This window comes from Strigops habroptila, chromosome 8 (genome assembly GCF_004027225.2).
Source record: "Strigops habroptila isolate Jane chromosome 8, bStrHab1.2.pri, whole genome shotgun sequence".
NCBI lineage: Eukaryota > Metazoa > Chordata > Aves > Psittaciformes > Psittacidae > Strigops > Strigops habroptila.
In genome coordinates this window covers 27207795-27227848 of record NC_044284.2, presented here as the reverse complement: position 1 = coordinate 27227848, position 20054 = coordinate 27207795, and the positions used below count along the sequence as shown (strand labels likewise).

Here is a 20054-nt window from a genome sequence, read left to right as displayed (position 1 = left end):
CTGCTAAATGCTCATTTCTTGTGTGACTGCATTTATAACACAATGAAAGAAAGATGAGATCTTAAAAGCACTGAATATACTAGCCTTTGTAACATATAGGTCCATATATTTGTGTTTTCTCAAGCACTTAAATATTTCCTGGTCCCAAGTTTTGCAGAGGAAGACTGAGGCTGTCAAGGTCCCAGCTGTGCATGTACTAATCCCTTCCAGCACTGTGCTGTGAGCAGCTGGTAGAGCCTCCCCAGCACTGCAAGAGCCATACACCCACCACAGTCTGACATTGTGATAATTTTTGGCACATCCTACACAAGTCTATGTTAGTCCAGGCTCAGGTTCACTCAGGAACATGCATGGGATGCACCCCATGTTTGCCAGCAGCAGCAGCCTCCCTGCACAGGCACCATGCAGTGCATATTCACCTTGTGCGCATCAGCAGCTAGAGGTAATAGGATATTCAGGATATATTAAAGTTCAGGATTTAAGATTAAAGTTATTGGGGGAGGAGCGGCGTCACAGAGCAGGTTATCTTGTGCCACAAAGAGCTTTTCTAAAGTAATTTCTCAGAAATATTTTAGAGGAAGCAACCTTGACAAGGCAGAAGATGGTCTGGATGATCTAATCATCTCTCATGTCAGGGCTGTGTCATTACCTTCAGTTTTCAATACAGATTACATGTGATACACAGTGTCTAGAAATAGCATATGCACCACAGGTTATTCTCCTGGACTCTATAGCTTCCCACCTGTCCAGAAATTGTTTGCCAGATCCACAGATGCATATTCCGGTAAGTCAGAGGCTATCATCTTGTTCAGCAAGAGGACACAGGGATAAAAAGCTGAGATACTGTTGGTATTTACCCTTCACAGAAGGCGAGGGGGAGAACCACCCAGAGCTGCAGGAGTATTAAGTATTCTCTCCAGAAGCAGGTCAGACATCTGGATTACACTTGGCAGTGAAAGACAGTTACGCTAGTCCCTGCCCTGTTTCCATCTCCTGGGTAAATTAACAAGGATGAGCTACTTATTACTCTGGCTGCTATTTCCCACTTCTCCGTACAGCAAGAGTATCAGAACATCAAGCAGTCTTTGCCTGGAAAACAAACCCAATGAGAGTTTCAAACCAAAATCCATGTTAGTGTTATTCGATTACACTAGGATAGGTCTAAAGGTTTTATCTTCAGATATTTCCAGATGAAAGTTAAGATTATTGGTAAAGCAAACCTGTTGTTTTGGTAAACATGTCAACAGTACTCAGTGCCTCAAAGAAAATATTAGTCAAGATGTATACTTTTTTCAAAATGCAACCCACAGACTGTTTTGACCAGACTGAACTTCAGCCTATCTCCATTGGTTAAGACTTCTTGTATCTTGTAAAGTTGGCTGCCTAAGGGGTTTAGATGCTTGAACAACAGAAACCAGAAGAGAGGTATGTTGCACAGGTAAGTGAACCTCCTGCTTTTGTACTGAACACAGGCAGAAAATTCCTGACAACTCAGCCTGCCTCCATCAGTATTTTATTCCCTCCTGATGCTATGGAGCTGCACTGGAATGGGGATTGCAGGAGCAAGGATATCACAAAACAGCCAAAGAATAAGAGCACCAAAACATTAGAAATATTTCAGTCCTGAAATTGCTTCCAGAACAAGCATCATGACCCAATGCCAAACATATTTGGGTTCAAGGATATGTATCATTACAGTTATTTAAATTTAGCTCAAAGAAATGGATTTTAAATGTGAATAGTCTGAGCAGAAACACTTGAAAGTCTCATCACCAAGACTCTACAAAAGCACTCCCTATTTCTTGTGCTTGGTGAGAAGCTCTAGCACTCAGTTACACCCTTTATCTTACCAAAGGCTGGTGGTTCAAGAACAGAGCAGTCTAAAGGTATAGTTTGCTTATCACTGATGTAGCTGTCCACCTTTCAGTTATATTTAGCACTGCAGAGAAGTAGGAACCTCCAGTTACAGCTGTGTCAGCCACACCAAAACTGTTGGGAAATTAACAGTTGCTCAGTCTTTCCCTCTAGTCATCATTACAGGCAGAAGTTAAGTAACATATGCATCAACTCCCTTCTCCCCATTTATTACCCAGGAGAAGCAGAACTAATTAAATATCAGCCTCAAAACAGACAATTCTTTCAGCATGAGGGAGATTGTGAAAAATCACTTTCTGCATTAACTTCTCACACAGTACCAGAAGAGCTAAGTTAGAAACCCACCAGCCTGAAGACATTTTCTCCTCCAATTTACATTTTAATGGGAGAGTAGAGGACTTATTGCTAAGCACCAGGAGCTGATAGAGCTGTGCACATTCTTAAGGTCTAATAAATGCACTGACCCATATTTTTCACATTTTGTGGGACAGCAGGGAAAACTGCTGAAAGAGCTCATTTGCAGCTATATTAATTACACTTGCTATGGGAAAGCAGAGGAACATGCCACAAGGAGCTACCTTCAGCTGAATTTGAGGGACAGTTTAATCTATTGTTTAGAGCAGGTAATTGCATGCTGGAAGCATCACAGGTTCTTACGACAGCTGGACCACTGGGCTCTGTGGTGGCCATGGTCAGACCTCAAACTTCCTGGGCTGTTCAGACCACATCCAAAAGCTATAAAGGCAGTGGGGCTTTACTAGGGGAAAAAAAAAAAAAAGAAAAAAAAAAAAAAAAAAAAGGAGAGAGAAGAGAAGCATTTGAATTGAGCTTTGTGTAATTAGGTCCTCCCAAGTAACCGTAACAAACTACAGAGGAGTTCATAAAAAGCTCTTATCTGTGGCATTTGTTCAATCTCAACTAGCCCCAATGCTGACTGCAGCTACTGAATAGGTGTTTCTTCTCCTCTTCTCACCACAGGGAAACAGGCAGAGCTAAAGAGAGCCCTGTACTGCCATCCTGCTCATCAGCTTTCAAAAGCAGAGCAGCTATGCAATTTGAGAAATGTCAGCTTTCATCACATACTTCAGAGCCCTTCAATCCACATTTTATGGCAAAGAGGCTGAAGATCACATTGGTACATGTGAAACAGGTAAGAAAATGAGCTGTGGAACAGCCAGCAGAATTGCTTAATTTAAAAATAGTACTGCAGCAGAGGCTAAAAGGGTTGGTTGAAGGAGGGTCAGGTTTGCCCTCTCTTCCATGCAGCATGTGTGGCTCTACCAGAGCTCAACAGCTCACCTGGCCCTGCAGAGACCTTCCCAAACACTAGGAACGAATCCCTAAGAGATGCTCTGTGCATACTGTTGTGTCTGTTGTGATCAAAGTACCTCCTGAGCAAGGCAGTAATGGGAGCATGAGATTTCTCAACAGTTCACTCACATGACTCGCTGAAGTTCAGTCCAGGTTCCTACGCAAGCAGGCAGTCACCCTGAACGTCCATGTGTTCTAAATACTGAACACCCTCACACTGGAAGCTGATGAATCCCCGATTATTTCATTATTTTATTTTGGGGATCTTGAGAGAGGAAAACCACTGCCACCTTTGACTGTTGTAACTGAACCCAGAACAAATGCTCAGAGTAGTCAATGTTAGCTAAATTTCAGTAATGTTGAATTTGAAAAGCTGCGATTTACATGCCGTGCATATACTGAAAGCTTTAAGATGACTTCTGGCTTAACAAGGATTTTATTTGGTTTTGATACCAAAGAGCTTACTAAGGACTTGGAAACTTGTAAAGTTTATTTCACCATTTCTTCCAAATTTCAAGATCTCCTGCAGTTTCAGCTGTACTTTCCATGGCTCCAAGCCGCTTCACTTAAAAAGAAAACATTCTGAACAGTCTGATAACAGTTTTATCCAGCAAGATGTGTTCTCCAGGGTCATAACTGAATTTAATCTAAATTATTACAATGTGTTTTTAAAGCTATCCTCCATAACCCCAATTTTACACCTTTAAAGCCAATTTACTGGCCTGTGTTATGCAGCTGAATACTAAAAGAAAAAGGGCAAGAGCCAAAGTGAAAAAATAACAATTTAGCTCACAAAGTGATTGTATTATCCCGACATTTTATCGACTTTTTAAAATTAAAGAGACACTGAGACAGATATCTTTATTGACTAGGTTGGTGCCCTTTCAATACCAAGCTGATGAAAAATCATATTAAGTTAGCCACGTATTTATGAATACCCTATAGCTTAATAAATTTTTATGGAGCAATGACAGTTTACTTAGATAACTAGAAATGTCAGAATAATATTACACAAGCACCATAGAGTATTACTCATTTGAATCACAATCCAGTGAATAAAATAAACTAAAATAAAACCCACTGCTTGTTACATGACTTCACCTTCATAGCAAGCTTCAGTTTTCCAGCCCTTGGTTACTCAGCACAGTACTCCACAGCTGTAATTTTTACTTTTTACAATTATTGATTTGTCAAAAGAGAGCAATAGGCTTAGGTTTTAGGTATAGAAAGAAAAAGCACAGAGGTAAAGGCAGGCAAGAGACAACTATGGAGACAGTTTAACAATAAAGCAAGAATAGATGTTTCCTCTGCCAGGGCAAAAAGGCACACCAGCAATTTCTCCACTGCCTTGTGGCTCCTTCTAGGAGAGAAGCATTTAAGTGTTACGCTGTCCAGAAGACACACATTTACATTGATCTCCTACCAGAAGAGCGTAAAAGAAAGGAAAAGCAGCTTTGTCTGGTTATCTCCTCTGCCAGACATGTACCTGGCTTCCCAAAAGAGACAGAACTGAGCTAAGACAGACCACACACACCAACCCCTTTGCAAAAAATAAAAAAAATTTAAAAACCTCACTTCAGATGCTCTGTCTTCCAACACACACTTGAACTGAAAGCTCCTTGGAGCAGGAATGGGAGTCAAACATTTCTATTATCTCAGAGGGGCTGTCAAAAAGAAAATTAATCATCTATTTCACATCACATCCACCAGAAAAACGGGAATCAAAACTGACACTAAGTTTCCAAACTATACCTTACCCCCTTCTGCTCTACTGCAATCTTGAGTAAGGAGCAATGATCTTTAGGGAGAAAAACTCCCATTTTCATCCAAATTAACCCACGCTTTTCAGCAGCACTAGCGGGGGAAGAAAAATTTGGTTCCGCCCTAGAAGCAGCAGCAGCTGAGGGTTTGCTGAGCTGCTCTTGCACACAGCATGTAAATGAAAAAGAGGCCCCAACCCTGTACTGAATTATGGAGAGCAAGAATTAAGAGTTCTTCTCGGAAGCTGTGCCTTGACAAGTAAAATATTTCATTGAAAAACACATTTCTGGAAGCTCTGATCTGTTATAAGAACACAACATTTTTGAACAAAAACCTTCTCCAAAAGACCTACCTGGAAAAAGAGACAGGGAGAGGTAGGGAAACAGAATTACAACAGATTACAAAAATATTTTGGTCATGCTGCGCAACACTGATAGAGATGTACTTGGTTGTTACACATACAACAATGGTGAGGATATAGGAAACAGCCAAGGACCAGCAAGGAGACAAAATTACATAAATTTTTTTAGTCCCTGCTGTAAATGGATGTATGTACACTGCAGATACCCAAAACCTGATCTGTAACCTCTTCAGCTAATACTACGCCCTTCCCTGTAAATACTCCTATACCAACTTTGTTCCTAGATTATTTCTCTCAACAGCAAGAACATTGAAACAAACAAGTCTTCCCTTGCCTCAATTGCCCTTGAGGTGCAACAGGCATTTGGTGCTCAGTTCTTCTTAATGCTGTTCATCCCTCCATCTTTTTCCCGTAACAAGCTTCCCTGCATTGCTTTACTAGGACACAACTGCAACCTAAATGTGCCTAAAAAAAAAAAAAAAAAAAACACACCAGCTCCCTTCACCATGTTCCCTTAAACTCAACATGCTGTAGTTTGTAAACACATTCATTAGCTTCATTGACTTCAAGCAGAACCAAACCATAGGTTCCCCAAAAGCTCACCGCTCCTGTTATCTGCTCTCTTCCTAGACAGACAGGTCCAGACTCCACAGGGATAGAAGTCTCAGTAACCTCATTGAATCCAACCAAACACAGCAGGAGGGAACCCAGACCGCCACCTTGTCGTCTTCAATTAAGACAGAACCGGCATATTAAAAAAAAAAAAGCTGCATATATTTTTAAAAGAAGACAATCTAACCTCTTTTCCTTTCCCCTTCCTCACCCACTACCTTTGCACCTTTAGATCAGACTTCCTATTTTTTTCCTGTTTACATGAGAAGTATATTTAATAACTGCACTTGTCCTGATGAGGAATTGAACAGGCAATCCCAGTAGCCAGTACATGCAACCCAGTACATCAAATAGCAGGATTTGCACTGTGATTTCTATTAGCCACAGCCACCAACATTCATGACAGCACAGCCACGGGATTTCTAGAGGTCAGGTTGTGTCTACAGGAAGTTCAGCCACCATTTAGATACCCTGAACATCAGTAGTAAAAGCAGTGCCTTCCTACCATGCATGACCCCATAGTAAATATACAGACATCAAAATACCTATCTGCATTGGCTTGTGCAAGCATTAAGGTGCACACCCAGATACAAGCATTTAAGGCTTACATTAACTAAACACACACAGACACACCCCCCAATCTTTGTTTTTTTTGTTTAAATCCATTGACCATAAGAAGGATTTGAGTTCTGGGAAACCAGCTGTATGGAGCTTTTTAACCAAATACCAGAAAACAAAGTTATTTACGAGTTTATTCCCTCAAACAACATGCAATTTTTTGCCTAATTTGATGGGCCCTAACATCACTATCAGGCATTAACTTGGTACCTCACGCAAATACCTGTTTTATGAAAAAATTCAGAGAGCTCAGTTCTAGAATTACTTTTTTTTTTTTTTAACTTGAGTCAGAGTCTCAAACATGAAACAAATTGGATTGGAGGTTGAAAAACAAAGCTTAAATTGAGAAAGATTAGGTAAAGCAAAGCCAATGCATTTTCTGTCCATCTACAATTTTACCTTACTGAAATAAGATACTTCTCATGTAAGGAACAAAATAGGAAAGTTCTGGCTGCAGCCAGTGGAACTACACCCAGAAAGTTTTCTCATTAAGATGGAAAATCCCTACTTGAATAAGGATTCTTTTACAAAGGGAAAAAAAAAAAAAAAATCTAAGAAGCCAATAAAATTCACAAAATGATTCAAATTTACCCAAAAAATTATTCGTGGACTTTTAATATATATATCAAAGCTTAGGTATGTCTATAGAAGATTATAGCTGATGTTAAAACAGGCCTTGCAACACTACGAAGAGCAAGCCCTTTTCATTTCTAAATTAAACTGTTGTGTGGTGCAGTACTCTGCCATTCTGAAGCTATTTCAAATAATATTTCTGAAACTTCAGTCTCAGAGGTACAGCTTGGCAGACAGGGCATATAAAACTGTGACAGAGCTCTTACTGTGAATAAATAATGGTGGCTATATCTAGAAAACAATACCAGCCTACGCACTGCTTGATAAATATCCTCTATTAAGAGGCTCCAGCATTTTACAAGCATACCAGGTAACTGGCAGTGATTGCACTATAATCCATTTTAATTCACATCAAAGGGTGTTTTTTCTCCTTTCAAGGGAGAAAGTCTTTCTGCAGCCAAGTTGTAAACAAAGTTACAGACCTCTGAAAAAACAAGACATATTTCTGTTGAAATACCTCAATTTGGATTATTATATTGTGTTTTCAAACTTGTTATGAATTTCTACCTTGAAGTCAGTGTGCCTTCACTAGAACACATCAATTTTCAACCAAACCAGTCTAACAGCAAGCACTCACTTACCTGGCTGCTGCCTAGGACACAGCACATTGATCCAGGAGGGAAGAAGAAGACTTCACCTAGGACATCTGCCTTCCTTCCACCACCCAGAGCCACCAGGCAGAATCTCTACTTCGAAAGCAACACAGCATCCTCAGCTAGTGGGATATTACCCCTTTTAGTAACCAACAGAGCAGGCCTCAGGCTTTGCCGGTGGGCTTCGTTCTGGGGCAAACTCAGCTCAGCTGGTGAGCAAGCCAAGATGCCTGAAAGCAAGTGATGGCTTTCAGGAGCACAGGGAATAAAACCCAGAGAACAAAAAGAAGCAGCACAGGGAGACCAGAGTTACTTGGTGTAAGATGGTGCCTCTTCTGTTACTCTGAGCAAAAAAACACAGCCCTGCCAACAAAACTGTGAAAATCCTAGAATGGTTTGGGTTGGAAGGGACCTTAAAGATCGTTCCAACCTTCCCTTCCATGGCCAGGGACACCTTCTGCTAGACCAGGTTGCTCCAAGCTCTATCCAACCTGGCCTTGAACACTTCCAGGGACAGGGCAGCCACAGCTTCTCTGGGCAACCTGTGCCAGGGCCTCACCACCCTCACAGTAAAAAAATAAGTGCTGATATTATTGTATTGGTGTAACATCTGAGACAGGGATGAAAAGGCATGAAAAATAACAGCAGACAGGTGATTTTCTCTGGAAATCGGAACAGCTTTGTAATCTCATTAGAGATGAGTGCAGCATGATTTGTGCCAGGTGAGAGCGATTCAGTGCTGCTCTGACACCACTCCAGGTACTTTATCTACACTGAGATGAAAGCAATGGCATAAAGAAATGCTATATCAGGAGCCTTATCAAAGTATCAAGAATTGTTTTCCTTCCCACCAGCATACTGTTTTCTGAGGTTAGAAAGAGCGGTTGCACCAAGAAGTTGTGACTGCTCATGATCCATCCCATATCCCTCACTCTCCCCTGGTTTTACATAGAGGACTAAGTTGCCTAACTCAGAGCTTCAGTACATTTTTACTAGCAAGGCACCCAAACCCTCCTGCATATTTAGCCTTAAACATCCTAATTAAAGAAGCAGCTGCTTTTTATGGCTTTATGTCAGCTTGGAATAATTTTTCTTAGTTATTGAAAACAGCTGCTCTTCTGATTAGTACACTGAGCATTTATTTTCTCTTATACCAGTGTCAAACTGCTCCATTGCAACACAGATAGGAGACACTTAGTTTTCCAAAATAAATCTGTGCTAAGTAGAAGCACAAGTGAAATGGAACAAATATTTTGGCATTTTTAGCAGTGCTACTTAATGAGACAAAGCATATCCTCAATCAATTCATTCACTGTTGTTCTGACAGGGCATGAAAAATGAGGAAAACCATACAGAAATGAGAGATTTTTTTAATACTTCAAGACTTGCCATAGAGCAGATTGCTTCAGTTGAAGGTTGTTGCAGTGCAACTTCATCAAAGTGCCCCACAGCAGTGAGATTGCAAATGCTATTGGGGAAACAAATAAATAAACAAATAAAAAGATGTTTTAAAATGGAAAATTGCTTGGATTGATGTTTTCTAGGTAGATGGCCTTGGGGAGGCTACCTGAAAGCTGGCAAGAATGGATAAAGCTCAGGCCACAAGAAGTGGAGGTACTCAGCTGGTCAGCAGCTCTGCCTCCCTTCTTCATTTCACCCCATCCTGAAGATCTGCTGTGTTTAAAGCTCTGAAACCCTTTGAGCAGGGAGGCTTCATATGGCCTTTAAAAGACAGAAAAAGCCTACTGAAGCACCAGCCCACCTGAGTCTCTGCATGTAAAAGGAGGAGGTGTGTACATTTTTTTGAATTGAAAATTTCAGCTGATTTGAGGCTATTTTTGAGCCCAGCTGTGGACTATTCTGTATAAAGGTACTTGATTAACAAACAACACATGGTTTGCCCAAGATACCAAGGTAGAAAAAATAGTAATGTAGAGAAGCAATATTTTCCAGGCATTACTGTTAATTCAATGTGATATTAGATAAAGAGAACTCCCTCTCTACAAAGACCCATATTTATCCAAACCACCCCTTACTGTGCTTAACACACTCACCTTTGCAAGATACTTGTTTAATGCATTTTAATTAAATTATAAAAAAAACCCTGTTTTCAAAATAAATATCAACACTTTAAATTAAACTAAAAGTACCACTAGCACAGCTATAGACCCTGAGAAATTTATTAGTACGAAAGAGCTGTGTGATATTTCAGTAGCTCATATGAATGCTTCTTGCCTTCCCAGCCAGGGTTTCAGGCAGAAATCCCTTCCACTGGTATTTGGTTAATGATAAAATAAGTCCTTAGCACAGGTACCAGCACAAACTACCATCACAGCCCTCCCATATCCATTATGGGGGGTTAGAAATCAGTCAGATTGTCTCACATGCATCCCACATTCTTCCCCAGGATCTGGAGTTCAGACCTTGCACAGCCTAAGGTGTCTCCAGCTGCTCCTCTTAACCTGCTCTCAGAGCACCTTGGCAGGATTTAAGCAGCTCAAAGTCTCCTAATCTGGCTCCCCCTTTCACGAGTGTATTTTATGCAGAGATTTTTAGAAAGAAGCAGGTGCTCTTGTAGTTGTACGGTGTTGCCAGTTCCTCTTTTCTCTGGAGGACCAAACAGTTAATTTACGGAGAGGATTAGAAACAAGCAGATTCTTGAGAGAACCTGAATTTTTATATTCTTTCTTTTGTAGAGGTTATTTGTGCTAAAAGTGTAAGAAACTTCAGCAGAAGAGAAAATTGCTAGTCAGATGTCTATATACCACCATCTGTTACAGGGGCCGTATGGGAAGCAGCACGAAAGCACAACAAAAGAATTGAGGGTGTTGTGACAGCAGCAATCTAAAATTATTATTACAACTACTTGGTTTTCCTCAATATTTAACAGCTGCCAGAGAATTCATAAACTGAAATCTGCGTCTTTTATATACTTAGTACTCTGGATTTGAACTACATAGGAACTAACTCAGATTAAGCACCAAATTAAGTACCAACTTTTTGACAAAGCCAGTACATCTTACATTTGAATTGCTGATATTGAAAGAGGGCTGCAAAGCTGACAAGTTGAAGGACCCTTTACATTTACTGGGTAGATAGGACCAGCCTTTTAAAATTGTGTTGTTTTTATCTTAAAATTTAACAGCAGTTCTCTTCTGTTCATTTTCTCACTGGATAAAAAAAGTCTCAAGAACACTTCATCTTGGTGCCATATAAAAAGAAGACATTAGAGATGGGGACATGATTTATGATGCTATTTAAATATGGTATGGAAAGCACCATGGCAATTTAAGCAAGAAATGTAAGACCAATGGGAATGGAAGCCTAATTCACCCTGTCCATGTTGGGGTCAGACCCAGCATTCACCAAATCACTGTGAAATGTCCCAGGCTTGTAACTGCCTGAGAAGCCAAGTAAATCCCAGTGCCACTGAAGGCTAACTATGGGACTTGAGTTTTATTTCTTGAAAAAAGATTGATTGGAATGATTTTGTGTGCCATAGTTAATATGCCTAAGGTGGTGTAAAGTTACTATAATGACAGAAGGTGCATTAATAAGGAAATATATCCAATCTGACATCCAGAGATTATTTAATGTCATATTTTTATTTCACAAGATTCAGCTCCATTTTGGCAAACCAGCTTTTTTAAAACGTGCCCACACTTCCCGTGGGCTGTCACAATGCCTGAGGCTTGGGGAGAGTGCCAAAACCTGCCTGCCTCCCCCTCCACCCTGCAGCAACAGCTGAATTGGCAGCAGCTCAGGAATGGGGGGGATCCTGAGCAGGCTAATCAGGCGGATTATGCATCTCAGTTACTTTTGAAAGTTTCAGCTATATCTTTGCCTAACGACAATAGTTACATTTTTTTCCTCTGATCAAATAGCTCTAATACTCTTTTAGGCAAACCTTTATATAACTCATGACCAAGTCTAAAGCACTAGATAATACCAATTCAATGATAAAATAACTTTAAATCTTCTCATGTGATTTCAAGAAACGTACTGCTTATGTTCACATCTGATTAAGCTCTATAAATCAAACCCTGCAATCTTTACCAAAACCAGTGGTTTTCAGTACTGATTTCCAGAGGTGTTTTGACCACACAAGGATTACAGAAGCTGGCCTGATTAAAATTGCAGTTGGACAATGAGTTTCATTACATAATTTGAATAGGCTAATTACAAACCTGAAGTCTGTGGTGTGAAATCCGCTCCCTATGACAGTTCTTCTGGTGTTTGGACAATGGTTTCTCTCAGCCATCACCCACCTGCACAAAGGACGTGCCACTTCTTGGGGCTGCTGATTAAAACTAATCCATATATTGCAAATACAAATATTTTTGTTGAAGGATCAGAAAACCTACCAACTAAACCAATATGCTAAACTGAAGCTCATTTCTCCTCTCACAGACAGAGGGGAAAGCACGTTTCTCAGTAATATCTTTGACTTTTAAATCTATAGCAGTGTCTCAAAAACATCTGGATACAGAAGAAACCCTGTAAAGACACTGTCGTCCTCAGCACTGACGTAGACCCCGTTCCAGTCCCGTGCAACCTCCAGCCACACCTGGTCACCCACACTGAGCTTCAGGATGGTCAGGAAGGATGCCTGGTCAATCTCCTGGCCATAGAGCGTCTCACGGGCTTTGGCCACCTTCTTGCTGCGGGCGACGAGGCTGACGCGGGCTGGGCGCCCTCTCACCGTCAGGTGGTAGGCAAAGACGTATGTGCCAGGCACACTGCAGTTGAATTTCCCAGTGGAAGGGTTGTAATCTTCTTGGTCATTGTACAAGATCTTGTCAAATCTAATGGGGACGTTGGGTGGAGGGAAGGGCTTGGACAAGCCAGCACTGAATGCCGATCGCAGGAGCTTTGCAGTGTCCCCTCGGGCACCCTTTGCCCCACGGGAGCCTTTCTTTCCTGGAGCCCCTCGGCCGCCCTTGCTGCCAGCAACCCCCTTGGGCCCAGAAGGTCCTGTCACACCAGCAGGGCCCAGGTCCCCTTTTTCACCCTTACTTCCTTGCTCACCCTTTTCTCCTTGTTTTCCATCCACCCCCGAAATGCCTTCAACTCCCATCTCCCCTTTGCTCCCTTTTTCTCCTTTCATACCCCCTTCCCCTCTTTCTCCCTTTGCACCTTTTCCCCCTGGCTCCCCACAGTACCCCTTCTCCCCTGTGTCTCCCTTTTCACCTTTGTCACCCTGTTCTCCATCCACTCCTGGGTTTCCAGCATCCCCTCTGTCTCCCTTGTCTCCTTTGGTCCCATTCTCACAAGTGTCCCCTTTGGACCCCTTTTGTCCCTTCAGGCCAGGGAAGCCATAGTTGCCTTTATTGCCTTTTACTCCAGCTTCACCTAAGAAAAAGGCAAAGTGTGGGGGAAAAAAAGATTCAAAACATTAGTATTGGATTGGTTTGGGATGGAGGGGCATCACCAACTGGGAAAAGAAAGGTCAGCACAATATTCCTGGGTTTCCCAGCCCATGTTACATACCTTGCAGCCCAGGTTTGCCTGGATAACCAGGATTTCCACTTACTCCTCGCTCGCCTTGGTCTCCTTTGCCTCCTAAGACATTTCACAATTAATATACCATTGATGGTGGTGTCGGCAGCACAGCAATCATTACACAGAAGATGACTGGTACAATTTTGCATGTGTCCCTCACTTCAGTAATAAACTGTAAATGAGCAATGTGCTTTCAAGAAATGCCTTCAGAAGCCACGGCTGAATCTCACAGCACCAAGCACCATCATGCAGACAACTGCAACTCACTTGAATGTTGGATTTCTGACTCTAATCAGCACCTCAACTGGGAAGCAGTTGCTGGTGTTTAATGGCAGGATGAAGATGACGACAGTTCTGCATTTCTCACTCCAGGATTGCCAAAAGTCTTGTCCAAGAAGTGAATCAAAGCCTAAGAGACTGCACTGACTGAATTGCACAGCATGCTGCTGCTGGTACCCCATTATCAGCTTTCCTGTGTGTTTCTCTGTGCCCAAAGGCAGCCACAGGATCCTACCAGTGGTGTGTGGCAGCAGGACAGCACTGCTCTGAGCCTGAAATGAAGGGCAGGGTTTCCGTTCTGTTACTACTGATGGATAATAATCACTCTCATTAGCTGAGATAATTTTTTCCTGAGATGATACTTAAATAGAAATGCAGCTTCTACACCTGTGGCTTCCCTGGTATTTTTTTCCTACTTATATCTCTAATCCAAAGCAAACTGTAGTCAGTTTTTAAACTCCCATTCCGAACAAGCAGTTTACAGTGAGATCTTTATGAGCAGCTTTTGCTATACCACCTGTGCATACCATCTGAGTTATTGTCCCTGCACTAACGCCAGCTAAATCTCTCAAGGCGTCAATCTATATCAGCATACTCCATTTTCTTTGATAAATACTTTTTCTTATAATTTTGTGGTATTCAATGAGGACAACAGCATCTATTTCTGAAATAAGCAGTTAGGGCTTTACCTCTTTCTCCTTTAGAACCTTTTGGACCTTGTGGACCTGGGGTTCCTGGCAGACCTTGCAGACCAGCATCTCCCTTTTCCCCCTTGGGACCTGTAACGTAATGACATCCACAAAATTATCTTAGTAACTTAAAAATTTAACTTTATAAAGAAAATCTTCAATAACAGCTAAGCAACATGTCATTGAGGAATGCATATACGGAAAACTCTGTTTCCATCACCCTGGGAAGAGCTGGCTGCTTTATTTGACATCATACAACCAATGCAAAGAAAATGTGAGACAGACAGGTTCACCCTGAGCCCTGCTGCCCTACTTGCAGACACTACAGCTGAAACCCTACAGTTTCAGGTGAGGGGTGGTAGGGGCAACACTTCATTGCTTGTGCTAAGGTTAGTGGGGTGCGTGCCTGCAGGTCCCCAGTCAGGCACATAGTTCCCCCACTTTTGCCTTTCAGCTACTGCAATCCCTAAATCTTAGTTTTGGGTTTCACTTGGCTGTAGTTAAACACTTTTTAAAACCAGCTTTCAGCTGCCTCAGAGCCATAGGAGCTCAGACATTCATAAAACATCAGAAGTAATCTGTCTTTAATATTTGAGTGCTTCTAAGAAGTTTCCACAGCTTCATAATTGCCCCTCTCCTAAAAAAGAATTAAGTCTGCCAGTATAAAAGTGGAACCTGGCAGACAGCTCCATGCCAAGGCTGGGTTGAAAGGCAAGCAAGTTGGCTTCAATCTTTTTTTTACTTTTTCATCCACTTGGGAATCTAGAGACTCCCGGTGAACGTCTGGGAGCACACTATGGCAGCTTCAATCATCACAACAGAAGCAATTTGACACAAGTACTTTTCCATCAACACTCGAGAGACAGATGAGTGCAAACTCTGTCTGCAGCCACTATCATCTCTCCTAGCCAATCCCTCCCAAGCTATGGGAAGTAAAAATCTCTCGAGGACATTGTATTAAATGAAAATTATTTCATTATTTTACCACCTTTCCTCAGATGAGTAGTTTCTATCTCCAATATTAGCGCTATTAAAGTGAACATTTACAGACTAATGCGCTATTCATTACATCAGTATTAGAATTCGGCACTTTACAGATATATATTTTAGCAGTAGAAAAAAGAGACAAAGTATGTCTTATAAAATATTTAAGTGTTTATACAGAGCCGCCTCTTGTGAGGGCAAGTATTTATTTTAAAAATTGAACCCAAAATTATTTTTGTATTTAACTTCCTCTTTTCCAAGGGGGGGAAAAAAAAAAAAACAAGAAAAAGAGGCTTTTATCATAAACCTTCAGCAAAGATACAAAACTACTTGCAAGTAGTTTTGAGGGTCATAAAACCATGGTTAAAGTGATTGTGAAAGGAAATCTTTGGCTCCCAGGGGATCAGACACAGGGACAGAGAATTGAAGAGTGCATTTGCTGCATAAGTCTTGCCGACTCATTTCTTGAAGAAAAAGCAGGCGACAACCTGATGAGCTTTAGCTGAGCACAGCGAGACAGGCATCACCATACCTGGGGGTCCCTGCTCCCCTGGCTGCCCCCGGGGCCCCACAGCAGGCGGGCAGCAGTCACAGCAGTTGAAGAAGAAATCGGCTGTGTCAAGTGTGTAGTTCTCAAAGGGGAAGAGCGTGGTGGCCCCTCGGGCTGCAGGGCTCAGGGTGGGTAACTCGGCTCTGCCCGGTGCTGCCGGAAAAGGGCTTTTCCCCATGAGAGGAGTGAGAGACGGGTGAGAGGCACTGTCGCCCACTAACTGTAAGGGCTTTGTCTTCGTGTACTTCATAGCTGGGGTCACCTTCACTCCTGCATGCACAGCGGTAACAACTAGCATCACAAATGCTGAGACAGGCCCCAGCAAGCTCCACATGTTGGCAGCTGTAGGAAAAGACAAACGCAATAATTAATTGTTGCGCAGCACTCTATTGCATTCACATGTTCCCCACAAAGCCAGAAGACCTGTGTGAGTAGTTGTGTGAGACCTGTGTGAGTAGATGCCCTCCACATGGGCATCTGTGTGGAGGACTACATTACAAAGTTTCACTTTTTATGTGGAAAGTAAAGCAAAGTTAGCAAACCCTCCTGCCTGCTCACCCCTATTTGACCATTGCTGTCCAGCTGCTCTTGTTAGCAGCTCCTGGTAGGTTGTTGGAAATGATCCCATGAGTATCAATAGAAGTTCAAAGGACTGACTAAGAATTGCATGATCACTGGAACACCTGATTTCTGATGGATTATTAGGAATAATTCAGTAATTATTTCAGATTCCAACACAACTGCACAATATAAAAAGCTTTGCTCTAAAAGAATAAATGGAAACAAAATGAACATCGAGTAATCCAAAATTTTTATGTTGGTGTTTTCTTTGTTACTGAGTGATTTTCTGGACTTGTATATTCTTTTAGTGTAAACTTTCAGGTCCATTCTTCTTATCTTTAAAGTGCTGATTTAGCTGAACCAGAAAGAAAGAACAGTCAGAAGGACACATTTTTTCCTATAGGACAGATGACGCCTCTCAGATGACTTGTCATATAAAGCATCTTTGTTTCTTTTTTAAACCAGTGTACTGACCTGTAAATACAAATGGAACAGACTCCCTTTCTTGCTGAACCTGTAATCTAACCTTCCTTAGCAGCTAAGGCACTTCCTTACATGAAAAAGTCACCAGGAGAAATGCTGACTACCCTTGCCATCCAGAGGGCAAAAGGTGGTCTGACTCAAAGTCAGGTATTTGGGGGCTGGATTATAATCTTACCTTTAAGAATTCCATTTTAGAGGAAAAAGTCATTATTTTTTTCCATTTTCACAGAAAACCAAATCACTTAATAGAAAATTGATTATCCACACAAAATCCCCAGTGATCACTGTTGGCCATTGCTGCTGTTCAACCCATTCTTCACCCCATCGCCTCCCATAAAGGATAAAATACCCTTTCTCCACACATGTATCGCATTAGGACAGGATACCAGGCACTGATATTTGTCCTAAGCTCATACTTGCTCCCAAACAGCCCCTACCAACCTTACCATGAAGACTTTAACTCCAGGATGGTAGGTATAGGAGGGCAGCACTCAGCACAGGCAGGCAGAGAGGAGCCAGACCCTACAGCCAGCAGCAGGGAAACAGCTGTAGTCACAGAGAAGGAGGGTAATTTGCCACCTAGGAAGAGCAAAAAAAAAGTACCAAATTCTCCTTTTGAAGAACATGCTCATATAGGAGCATTTTATGACTGCTGGAGATAACTAAACTTGTAACTTCCACACATCTAAAGACAGAGCAGAAGGTAACTGCAACTTTAGAGACCTAGTAACTTCACAGGGAGATGGTAAATCAGTTTTCAAATCAAAACCATTTCTATGTTTACTGTCACAAACCACTTCTGCAACAAGCTCTAAAACCAGACACTATCCAGTTACATAGCCAGATTGATGAATTGCCGTCAAATACTATAAAAACTTAATTAATAAAAGAATTATACCTTACCAGTCTGTTTAGAAAATTAACAGCTCAGAGCAAGGAATCATCAAACAGATTTGCATTATAATGACTGTTCTGAAAATTAGACCTAAATATATAAATGCATTTTAATAAAACTGAAATATTGGACTTTAGCTCACCACCACGGATTGCAAAATCTTTCATTTGAATCCCCCCCACTAGGAAAGACTACTATTCACAGTGGACACAAAATATGAAGACTTAAACTTCGCTGCGGTGATATCTCATTCAGTGCATCTATATTTAATTGGATCTAAAACTCTACTAATTGTTAGCAATTACAATAATTATTGTCCCATAATAACATTGTAATAATACACTTATTCTTTTGTTTGGTCCCTAAAATTATAGCATTTACATATTCTAGTTCAAAACAGGTATTTAACCCAAATCTCCCAGCTTTCAATATCAGGGAGATGACTGACCTTTCTGTTATTTAATTATTTCAAATTCTTCTACACAGGAGGAAAAACACTCCTTATGCAGCTGTACATTCGCTACAGACAGCAGCTTTTCTTGAGACAAATTATATTGCCGCTACATCTTAAATTCTATGACTTCACTGCGAATATCCCACTTGAAGACTAAATGACCAGCACGTGCTATCTCCTACCTTACAAACAGTCCTGCTCCCAGCATGACACCACCTCAATGGCACTTTGGAAAAGACAATTTTATTTTCTGAGAGATTCAGTTTTATTTGTGTAGCAGCTTCTCCCGTGGCCAATGGGAGCCTGCACGGTGTGGCAAGAAGGGAGGATTGGCAAAGTCCTCTGAAAGGAGCAAGGTGACATTGAAATCTGAGGAAATTCAAAAGCTTTCCCCAGGCTGGAACATTGCTCTTCACTTGGGACTTTTTTGTCTCTTCCCCCAACACCTGTTTTGGGGTCTTTAGGGACACTCCTCTTTCAACTCACATTATGTTTTGGTACCATTAGACTCAGCATGAATTTGTTCATTTGCTTCATCAGGGTCTGGGTTTCTCTCTCAGTATTTAGTGTGCAGAGTTTGGCATCGCAATCCCCTCCTTGCAGTGGGAGTTTAGATGAGGTAAAAGAGAAATTAAATAAATAGCTGCATGGCATCATGAGTACATGTGTGCATGTGCCTGCATTGAAATACGCTGAAAGGGGAATTCAGCCACAAGTCTAGGCTGTCCCAGGGAAATGCAGAGATGGAGCAAGGAAACACTTTCTTCCCCCTATACCTCCGGCCCAGAGCAGGGTACCTGCGGGTGGTCATGCTGCATAATGGATTGGCAGAATGAAATCCTACTGGGAAAAGGGACAAACCCATCCCAGGAGAGTTGCTACCATGTTCTTCTTACTGGAACCAATAACCCCTCTGAATTTCACAGGCTGATTGATTTTTCTCACTCTTTCCCAGCAATCACAGCACTCATTTCCTTCCCTGGTGACCTTAAAATGGGGCAGCATTTATTCTTAGATTTCCCAACCTGGTTCAGAGTGCAGTACAAAATGCAGGAATGTGAGGCTGCCTTTCACTGCCTTGTCTTGATGAAATACGAGCAAGGAAACAGTCTCATTCAATCATCTGAATTTACTACATACCAGTACACTTAAAGTTCAGCTGTCAGACAAGAAAGGCTGCTTGTTTCAGACAGGCTGGAGAAAGCAATCAATTCTCCTTTAATGTAAGTTGAGAGGATTGTAATCCTCCGCGATTTATTTGCAACCACCCTTTCCTGCACAATAGTCTACAGCTTCCAGCAATAAAAGGTTGATTAAGGAAAGCCTATTACTAAGCTTACCAGGTTAGATTGATTCATCAGCTTTTCAGGCTATTCCAAAGAAATCAGTTAGGAGTTTTGCAGCAAGATGCTCTAACCCTGTATAGGACATGGGCTTGTCACAGGTCCTGCAATGGCACCTGCACCAGCACTCACTGATGCTCATTCGTACTGCTGAAAACAGAGCTGGATCCTGAATCCAAACAGTTCTTTTTGAAAAATTAATAACCCTTTTCAATACTGTAATTGGACTAAATGTTTTAAACTGAAATTAAAAATACTCGTGACTGCAGCAGTTATGTTTCTGACAAGATCATGGACACATAAACTGAAGATAAAAGGCAATCAAACCAATTTTAATAAAATCCTTATTTTGATCTTAACTCAAGACTTTTCATTAGCTTTTCATTATTCAATGGGGGAAGATTAACCATTTTTAACTGAGATTACTGCATGTTACAGTGCTGCCTCCATACTGACCAAAGCTACTCTTTCACAGACTTCAATTTAACACCATATTTTGCTGCACACTAAAGCTAAAGCAAGAAATACAGCTTTAATCCTTGGTTAGTGT

General features: G+C 41.4%; 1 protein-coding gene across 4 annotated transcripts in view; it reads right to left on the bottom strand.

Moving 5' to 3' along the window:
* Positions 1-11350: 11350 nt before the first annotated feature.
* OTOL1 (otolin 1) overlaps positions 11351-20054 on the bottom strand; it is a 42322-nt gene continuing 33618 nt past the window's right edge. For 2 of the 4 annotated variants that reach the window (XM_030495096.1, XM_030495095.1), the window contains 5 exons: positions 17259-17391; positions 15751-16110; positions 14235-14324; positions 13255-13326; positions 11351-13116 (listed from right to left, as the gene is read on the bottom strand). In XM_030495096.1, coding sequence (XP_030350956.1) covers positions 12221-13116; positions 13255-13326; positions 14235-14324; positions 15751-16102 — 1410 coding nt within the window. In that variant the 5' untranslated portion in view covers positions 16103-16110; positions 17259-17391 and the 3' untranslated portion in view covers positions 11351-12220. The remainder of the gene's footprint in view (positions 13117-13254; positions 13327-14234; positions 14325-15750; positions 16111-17258; positions 17392-20054) is intronic. The other 2 variants (XM_030495097.1, XM_030495098.1) reach the window with 2 other exon arrangements.